The sequence below is a fragment of the Electrophorus electricus genome, chromosome 14 (assembly GCF_013358815.1).
Source record: "Electrophorus electricus isolate fEleEle1 chromosome 14, fEleEle1.pri, whole genome shotgun sequence".
Taxonomy (NCBI): domain Eukaryota; kingdom Metazoa; phylum Chordata; class Actinopteri; order Gymnotiformes; family Gymnotidae; genus Electrophorus; species Electrophorus electricus.
Genome location: NC_049548.1, coordinates 11,954,990 through 11,964,484, shown reverse-complemented (window position 1 = coordinate 11,964,484; position 9,495 = coordinate 11,954,990). Strand labels below are relative to the sequence as shown.

Here is a 9,495-nt window from a genome sequence, read left to right as displayed (position 1 = left end):
TTAGGCAGGTTGCCATACATTACACACATACAAAGCACTATAGTGCCTATAGTGGTGTTTTTATCCGTCCTCCTCGATAACACTATTGATAACATTCATTTTTGTGCTTTTGGAAACTTTAATGTTACTCAGAAAAAAATTATTTATGTGGTTGCTAACTTGAATGCTCAAGTTGTGCTCACGACTTCATGGTGGCGTCTCCTCAACAAATGATTTTTTTTTTCCTACACAATTTTTTGGGATGTTTTAAAGCTTGTATTTACTGCTCAATGTAAGATGCTACAGCTTGCATCCAACCATTGGGGGGTGGGAGAGGGTGTGGGGAATGTGGAGTTTGTGGGACCACGGCACTAGCAACCCCCCCTTACCCTGCTAAGCTCTGAAATGACACAACTAAAAACAATTCACGAGGGATGCAGTGAGTCAGAAAATTCTGAAATGCTCATTTAAGATGACTTTAATTGAAGCTCAGTGTTTGCCCTCTGGAGAAACACTTCAAATGGCTCATAAAGGCTGTTAACTTGGCTCCTTGCAGTATGGTGCATTTACATTGTTGCTGTCACACAGACGTGAAGTACCCCTTGCTTTTCAGCGAGTCTCAGAATGTTTACTCGAGTTTCACAATGTAATGATCTCTGTTAAAACAGTGAAAAGAACGCCCTCTGATGTATGATGGTTATGTTATGACTACCAGGAAGTGCACCCCAAATTGGCGTACACTTTAGGTGACTTTAGCGGCATATTTACACAATGTATTTTATGTAAAAACTGAAATATTTCAGTAAAACTTCTCAAATGTGAATGTTACATATTTACTTGCTCTAAATGATCTGTTTAGCCCAAAATGTATGCATGTAATTCCAGTTTGTGCTCATCTGTACCAGGGATTTGAGGTTTTTCTGCTTTCAATCACTACTAATAAGAACTGAATAAGGAACCAATAAAGCAGACTAAAATCTGCTATTGTTTTCCCTGTGAAATGCCCTTGAGAACCTAAGCCAAGCTGCTTTTTATTTAGAAGTTTCAATAGCACATTTATTCACATGACCGCATGAGAGGGGACAAAAAAAGGAGCCGTTTCACTGTTGGCAAAGTGTGGAGTACGACCAGTTCCATGTGACATTTTCATACATCTTTCCATTTAGACTGTCAAAATATTCCTTCAAGTCACCAGAGTAAAACAGCTCAAAGGAGCTAGTCAGCACAAGTCTTTCCTCCCTTCAAACCATATCAACTAGTTTGAAGCGGTTCTCCTGTTTTGTGGGAACGACGTTGATGAAGGACTTATAGAGTACAACTCCTTTCGGAAGGTTAGGAATGATGTTTCTGGCTTCAGCACTGCGAGGGTGGGGAATGTACACCTCCTTGGTAAACCTAACGATTCCATCCTCCAGCGCATACAGAGTATTGTTTGTTCCTATGCCCACCTGTCAGAAGCAAGCACAGAGTAGGCTGTTTATAGTTTACATTTCCATATGCCCATGCATCAATAAATTTGTAACATTTGCAATATTGCCTGCTACTTCTATCTGTGTAGTTGTTTCATTATTTGCCATTTTGTCTGGTGTATTATGTGTGGTGTAACGTCTGAGCTCTCCTTATCCCCTAGCCATTTCAGCTACTTATGATAACTCCCACACAGATACCCTTAATTTTACAGCCTCTAAAACCAAACTGCAGAATTAAATTGTAATTCTCAACATTCTACATTCAGAATGTATGACATACCTCATTTGACTTATGTTCATAGTTCTTACAAAAATGTGAAGTGATATATAGAGTGGGTACTGGATATTGATTGACTAGGATATTTAAGAAACACTATCAGAGGATAATGCAAAGAAGACACTTACATGAGCTCCTGGATGCCAGCGCGTTGCCCGCTGTGTAGCAAGGATATTTCCAGCATGAACAAAGTTTCCTTGAACAACAAGGGAAAATGCATATGTGAAAAACATTTACAGGCTATCTAGAAAGGCAAAGAAGTAGCCAAATTAGGTTACACACCAACAGTAAAGGGAGCATTCAGATTCCACTGTTTGCTCACATGTTTACATTTTATGATAATATGAAGGTATGTAAAAACTTAATACGAAAGCCATAATTCTTTATGTCTTAACCTGAATTGTTGGGCTGAACTACACTACACAAACATTAGCATCACACAAATTGACTACAGGTACCATGTACAGGTACTAAGTACATTTCCAATAATAATCCAGTATCTTTACAAATGCTTGAGCAACTAATACTTTCACCCAGACATTGTTTTCAGTTTCTTTGTTTATTACACAGAACTAGTAGTACATTTTGAACTACGCTAGTACTTGGAAGCAAAACAGCCACAAAGAAGACAAGGCAATAACAATACATACATTTAAATGCTAGCCACATAACCAGATAACCTATCATATAAGACCACTAAAGCAAAGGCATTTACTACTTAAGTTAGCAGAGGCATTGATAAGTTAGCAAAAGAGGGAAATGCTTAGAGATCAAGCTTGTGAAATGAGAAATATAACATCTAGCTAGCAAAAACAAAATCAGAATTCACATGTAGTTTTATGTTTCAAAGGAATTTTCACATGTATGCCAATTATCGAACAAATGTAAATTTAATTGTATGTAAATTAAAAATACTTTTACTTTTTCTTATGACAGAAGTGAGACATCACTCAGAAAATGAGCAGTGAACTGGAGAAGAAAAGAGTAAAAGTAGATGCACAACGTGTAGAAGCGACGAGAGAGAGAGAGAGAGAGAGAGAAAGAAAACAGAACAGAAATGAGTTACAGAACAGGGAGAGGCTGTGGACTTTTCTAAAAAAGCACATGTAGAATTCTGCCCCTTGGACTGACTGGCAAAGAGGTTGGACTATTCGCCCTTAATTCTGCGTGCCTCGTTACAGCAGGTAGTCTAGATACGCCCCTGTCACACAGTGAAGGACTTAAAACGCCACAGGGTTAGTACTTCTTTGCTGAAACTAGGAGACTGTGTGGAGACGTTACCGTCTTGTTTCTTAAACCCAAATCTGCGTCCCGGACTTTTTCCTCCAACGTTTTTACTGCTGCCACCACTCTTCTTAGAGGCAGGTCTCACGGAAAGAGCTACTGGTGCGTGGCATGACACGAGCATACCTGCGGAGACATTGACAAAGTACTGGCACAGGGCTTTATTTGATCACAAACGTATGCGAACGTCATGATTTAATGACCGAATTAATGACCGTGATGTTTCATATGAATTCATCCATGTCCGGGACAGTAGCTAGCCAGCTAGCTTTACTAAAACACACTTCAGACATGGATGTGGACGCTATGAGGTTATCGCAAAGAACACAACTAGCCAGCTGGCTATCTGTTAGCTAACTTAATAGTACTTAGTTAAATTATTGAAACTACGTAAAATGCGACTATACATAGACGTCTACATCTTTATCACCAAGTGAATAAGTAGCATGCCTTGGTATCACAACTAGCTAGCTAGCTGTCAACCGGATAATTAATGCGATCATTCACAAGTTTACCAAACTCATAATCACTTTATTCACCAGTACTTGTCTTGTTATCTCTAGATAGTTATCTACCGAGATTTGCTACGGTAGATAGCAGAAAAAACGATTTTAACAAAACCTACCAACCCTGGGTCTTAATAATAAGGACATAAGCGCAGCCATCTTGATTTTATTTTTGACGACACAAGGTTGATCTTCGCGTTTTAGATCCCGCGAGATTTTAGTGCCTTGTACTGCGGGGACGGTTCAGGCTTGCGTGCACTATTGTTAGAAGTAAGCATACAGGCATCAGTGGCAAGCAGGTTTGATAATCTGGGCAATTTTTTAAAAACCATTATGTTTATCTAGCGCGTATACGTTTATCTGAATGTTCTTATTAGATTGTTTTCTTATTTAGCTTGCTTTTTGGTTAAATATTGGCAAGCTGCACTGTAGGTGGCAGCAACACACCCAGTGGTTTTAAATCTCATTTCAAGCGGTAGGAGACGAACAACAAGAGCCCGCGTTTTATAAATAAACATGCGGGTTAACAGTGCGCCAACAGTTCTAGTTTAGATTTTCATAACGTTATATACAAACTCTTCTGCTCTTTTTATTTTATCTATGAGTTCCATACAACTTTTAGACATCCCTCCCATGGTCGGATCCTCGTTTTCTAAACACAAGTGAGTCTGTGGCTGTAAGATATCGTAACTAGTTGACTGTCTATCTTTATACAAGTAAGTTAACTCGGTAGTTTAAGGATTTAGCTAAAGGTGAGATTGTTGGTTAACGTTATCTGATTTTCAACCAGCAAGAGACTTGCGAGTTATGTAAATACAGAAGATGCCGTAACCGTTGCTGTATTTATGGCTTTTGCACTTCATATATTAGTTCGTCATATGTTATAGCTACAGCTTGATTTAAATTCCCTCATATCAAAGCTGTGAACATGAGCAACCCTCACTTTCTTACTGTTAGAGTTAAAAGAGTAGGTTAATGTTACCAGGATTTTAATCACGCAGCTAACCTACTTTGAAAGGTTGTAAAACATAAATTTCCATGAAGGCTAACTACATTGCCATTGAGTGATTTAAAGATTTATACAACGTGTTGCATAATTTTAGATTTCTTAAATAATTACTGTGAAATACCAAGTTTGTTTGAAAGTGGAAAGAAGTTTTTTTTTTTTTTTTTTTTGCCACTTTAAGAAACGAGAATGCATGAACGTTTGGGGTGCTTTAATGACTGAAAGCCAAGAATGAGTACCATCAAAGGAGCAGAATTCCAGCTCAGCGACAGTGACTCCAGTGACTCAGAGGAGCTACCGGTAATTGACTTCTCTCAGCATAGAAACACCCAGGAACCGAAGTGTGAACTGGCGGTTTTGGATGGATCAGGCTCTGAGATGACTGTTTCGGCCTCCTCTCAGATACGTTGCCCTACTACTGGTGTTGTCAGGGCTGACATTTTTGTGGTCAGCAGTGATAGTGAGGAGGAAGAGCCATTTATTCCTCTGGCTGTAAGGCTTCAACAGAAGCAGCAGATTTGCCCAGCTGCTGTGGCAGATGTGCATGAGAGCCAGGTTTCATCTGCGAACTGTAATGGACGTGTAATGGATCAGCCATCACCTGCCGTAACCATCGGTCGTAGAATCCCGGCCGTTCAACCCGAAGATAATGTGGGAGCATATGCAGATCTCACAAGTCGTCCGACTGCCGACTGGGGTACTGCATGTCCTGCGAGGGGCGGCGAGACAGACACGTGTAAGCGCAAGCGGAAGCGCACCCCTGCAGAAGTGGAGGCGGCCAAACAGGAGGCCCAGGGGAGGAGACTGAAGGAGCAGCAGCACAGAGACAGGCTGCAAGCAGAGAAGAAAGTGCTGACGGATGCTGTGAAGGCCATGAGACCTGAGGAGTGCCTCAAACACATGGTGGTGACCGTAGATCCAGGTAGGTGGCACTTAAAAAGCATGAAGTATTAAAATGCATTTGCTGAATGGCTTAGTACTGATTAGCCATCTCTGGCAGGACTGCTGCAGCTGGAGGGGGGTGGATCTCTCCTAACTTCTCTGCATGCTATGAGCTGCAGCTGTGCCATTGAGAAGCAGTCTCTCCCAAGCAGCATCTCCTGGGCCAGACGCATACCCTGCCCTCAGGCTAGTTCTCGACATGATCATGCATACGTATACATACACGCAAACATGATCTCTTTAGTTTTGTTGGTCCTTTTATTTCTGTTCCAGCACTCACTGTAGCAGGTTTATTCTTATTCTTAAAGGTCTACGAATGTATTATTGTTCTGTATTGCTTGTGATATCCACAAGTACACTCACTTTACCACTGCATGTTCACACACTCCTCATTGTTGGTGTGTTCTTTCTTTCCATAAAACTGAAATCATGGATTATACATTTCATCACAGACTGGAGAGCTGCTGTCTATTACTGAATCACACACAGTGGTTCAAGTACCAGTAGATGATATTATCAACATGGTTCACCACTACAATAAGGTGAGCATTTTGTGGTTTACACTGACTTATTAGATGCCAAATCATGCTGATAACTTAATGCGCTAATTAGGCCATTGACTTGTCAATTTCCTTCTCATGCACACTGCTGCACGTCTAGATCTAATGAAATTAAGATAGTTTTGTAGACAAAAGGGCAACACAAAATTGCAGTTTTGACCTGTGAAGATTTAATTGAGCTATTAAAAATAATGAATGTAATTACATGCTCATGCCTTAATTATATACAGCTGATCTGTTGGCTTCTTTTGATATGCTGTCTTATTTAGCCTCAAAAACTTAGCTGTTTCTGGCACTGGAGAGGCATGAGTGAAGGCGGTTTGTGTGCAGGAGCAAAAGTATGGTGGGACAACTGACCGTCACCTGTCCCTGACTTCTTGGGTTTTCCGTCTCCTGGCCAGAAACTCGGGCAGGACCATCACTCTGGCAGTGATTGATATCGAGAAGTATTTTAAGTGAGTAATAGACGGAGGTATGAACTATTTGCCAACACTAATCGCTCCAAAGTACAAAACGTTACATGCAACACGGTTATACCGTCTGCACAGTTGCTGTGGTGTCAGTGCTATCTTTTGTAAATACCCACCAGCCTATTTAGGTGTTATAAATCTAACATTACATTTAGATATATTTGGCCTATTGGGTCTAGTGAAATATTCAGTTAAAAACTGCTATTTTACACTGAGTGAACAGTAATGACTTCAAAGGCCTTTGGAGAATAGACTTAAGTCACTTTGCTCTGAAGAGAAACGCCCTGATTTACTTCACACAGCAGACTACTGAGGTTTGATGTTGCTCTGTTCGAGACACCCCCCCCCGCATGTTTGAGCTGTAACTTCTCACCTGCAGAACTCGGAGTGCTAAGAGTCGTCAGAAGTTCCGCACCGCGGTGCTGAGTGAGGACAGGGACCCAGGGCCGCAGGGTGGAGTAAGGAAGAGGAGGAGGAAGGACGCCGAGTCTCTTCCTGATGTTTCTCGTGTAGACTTGGAGGAGGCAAGTTAACGCTCTTTCATGGCTGCTTGTGCTAATACACATATTCCCTTAATGTGTTTTTTTTTTTGTTTTGTTTTTTTTTTGTTTTTTTGTGAAGGGTTGCACTGAAGCCAGTGTTTAGCAAGCTAATGTGATTTTATCTTAATTAAATTATGCACAACCACATTAAATGGCATATCAATAGATTACTCATTTTAGAAAGACAGAAATGTTGCAAATCATAACATATCCACATTCTAGGCTTGTAAACTGTACAGTTAGTGATTGGGAAATTTGGCATTGGTGTGGTTGGTCCACTTTGGCACATCTCTGAGGTCTGGTACTCCGAGTCAGTACTGGCTAATAATGATTGATTCCACAAATTGCTATATCTGCGTTTTGGGCTCTTTTAAGGGATTTTTTCAACATTTAATCATTTTTATCAGTTTATTGCTTTATCAATTAGTAAACCAGCCCTCAGAGGTCCATAGATTACACGCTGCATGATAAGACAGTTGTCTGGGAAGTGTGTAATGTGCTTTGGACCCAGTTAAGGTGTGAAATTGTGTGTTTATGCTCGGTGTATAGAGTCTGTTCTCATTCTCAGCTACTCTGCTCACTGTTCACCTGACGCAGTTCTTTTGCAGTCTTCTCTCATGGTTTCTGGCACAGGTACCACATAAAGCTTCAGAAACTTGTATCACTACACCACAGTAAAGGAAATGGTACCAAATGGGTCCAAAAGCAAAACATTTCTTTCTACATAGTAAAGTCTTCTGCAACAAAATCTGATAGACTGTCTCTTGCTTTATACTGTGTTCAAAAAGCATGTGTAAGTAGGTTATGTAAGAGAATCACAACTATAAAAACCATTTCTGTACACAAATGCAGAGATGCTAGAGCTTCAGTCATAATCTTAAAATCATTTTAAAATGAAGTTGGCTGCTTTTGCAGTCAGTGTGGACTCGCATACTAACATCTCACATAACTCTTATACTAACATCCACGTCTGCAGTCAGTCTGGACTTTCATACTAACGTCCATGTCTGCAGTCAGTCTGGACTCACATACTAATAGCCATGTCTGCAGTCAGTCTGGACTTTCATACTAACGTCCATGTCTGCAGTCAGTCTGGACTCACATACTAATAGCCATGTCTGCAGTCAGTCTGGACTCACATACTAACGTCCATGTCTGCAGTCAGTCTGCTCTCACATATTAACATCCACATCTTTGCCTTTTGTCTGTATCAGGCTTTGGTTGACCTGCAGCTCCACACTGGGGTTCAAGTTCACTTTCATTCAACCTGGAAGGACTTCACTAATTATGTTACTATGACAACCAAGGCAGTATCTGAAGCACCGTTTAAGTGAGTGGGCAGCAGAAGATTTTCCTCTTTTCCATCTGTCAGTTTTACAGTTTATGTTCTAGATGGTATAGTTGAACAGAGCAATCAGGCTGCGTCATTATTTACCAGCCCTGTGTCTGTCTCTCTGTCTGTCTGTCCGTGCGTATTTGTGTGTGTGCACGTGTCTGTCCGCATGTCTTCTAGACGGGAGAGGGAGAAGACGGGCTTTAGTTTTTATCTAGAGAGTGAGTGGGCAGGTGGTCAGAAGGTGGAGAGAACGGGTAAAGGCCTTCTGCAGGTATGGAAGAGGCAGATCCAACAGCTGAACCGGGTCAGCCCAGACATGGCCAGTGCCATACTCGGTGCCTACCCTTCTCCCCAGCTTCTCAGTCAGGTAAACCCCAAAGCACATGCTCTGTGCTTCACTAATGTTTTGCTGTTGCCAGAGAGAGCCTATGCAGAAGATCGAATGCCTTTCATTTATCTGTGTCTGTGTACTAGCTAATTTACATGCTTGCGGTTCTGCACAGCAAGGAAGCTTTTGGACTCTCGTACAGTAGGTTGCTGTGCTTGTATTGTCACAGGCATACGGTAGGTGCAGGTCAGAGCAAGAAAAGGTCACACTGCTGTCAGACATGCTGATACGTCGTGGGGAGGGAGTGACGTCAACGACCCGCCGGGTTGGGCCAGAACTGTCCAAGCGTCTGTTTCTGATTATGACTTCAGCTGACCCCCAGCAGAACCTAGATTCTATGGCATAGATACGGATAACCAGTCTGACATGTCCCCCAGCCCCCTACCAGTACCACTAACACCCTGCTTATACCAGTTACACATCAATCATGTATTTTTCTATCATCTCTTTGTCTGTTTGCTTGTGTGTGTGTATGAATTAAAATGTTTTTTTTATATTAAATGTTTTTGTGTAAATGGTATATGGTATGGTGAATATAGTGAAAGAACCATCAGTATTTGCAGTGTTAGCTCAGTGGTTAAGGTACATGACTTGTAATTGGAAGGTTGCTGTTTCAAGCTCTGCCACTGCCAAGTTGCCACTGTTGGGCCCCTAAGCAAGACCCTTAACCCTCAGTTGTTCAAGTTGTATTCAGTCATAATTGTAAAAAAAAAAAAAAAAATGCCATAAATGTAAA

The 9,495-nt window shown here is 41.2% G+C and overlaps 2 protein-coding genes across 3 annotated transcripts; one reads left to right on the top strand and one right to left on the bottom strand.

The window, feature by feature from the left end:
- Positions 1-441: 441 nt before the first annotated feature.
- Positions 442-3,708, bottom strand: mrpl27 (mitochondrial ribosomal protein L27). Of its 2 annotated transcripts, none has more exons than XM_027008327.2 (4): positions 3,635-3,708; positions 3,007-3,135; positions 1,854-1,921; positions 442-1,427 (listed from the first exon to the last, which is right to left on the bottom strand). In XM_027008327.2, the coding sequence occupies exons 1-4, from the start codon at positions 3,672-3,674 to the stop codon at positions 1,221-1,223; spliced, it is 444 nt and encodes a 147-aa protein (XP_026864128.1). In that variant the 5' UTR covers positions 3,675-3,708; the 3' UTR covers positions 442-1,220. The 2 variants fall into 2 exon arrangements, with proteins under 2 accessions (XP_026864128.1, XP_026864130.1); XM_027008329.2 differs by having other exon boundaries at positions 3,639-3,704.
- A 101-nt stretch (positions 3,709-3,809) lies between these two features.
- eme1 (essential meiotic structure-specific endonuclease 1) lies at positions 3,810-9,232 on the top strand. Its single transcript, XM_027008372.2, has 9 exons — positions 3,810-4,177; positions 4,703-5,443; positions 5,522-5,649; positions 5,916-6,005; positions 6,354-6,478; positions 6,873-7,017; positions 8,250-8,365; positions 8,549-8,738; positions 8,929-9,232. The coding sequence occupies exons 2-9, from the start codon at positions 4,753-4,755 to the stop codon at positions 9,103-9,105; spliced, it is 1,662 nt and encodes a 553-aa protein (XP_026864173.2). The 5' UTR covers positions 3,810-4,177; positions 4,703-4,752; the 3' UTR covers positions 9,106-9,232.
- Positions 9,233-9,495: the final 263 nt, after the last annotated feature.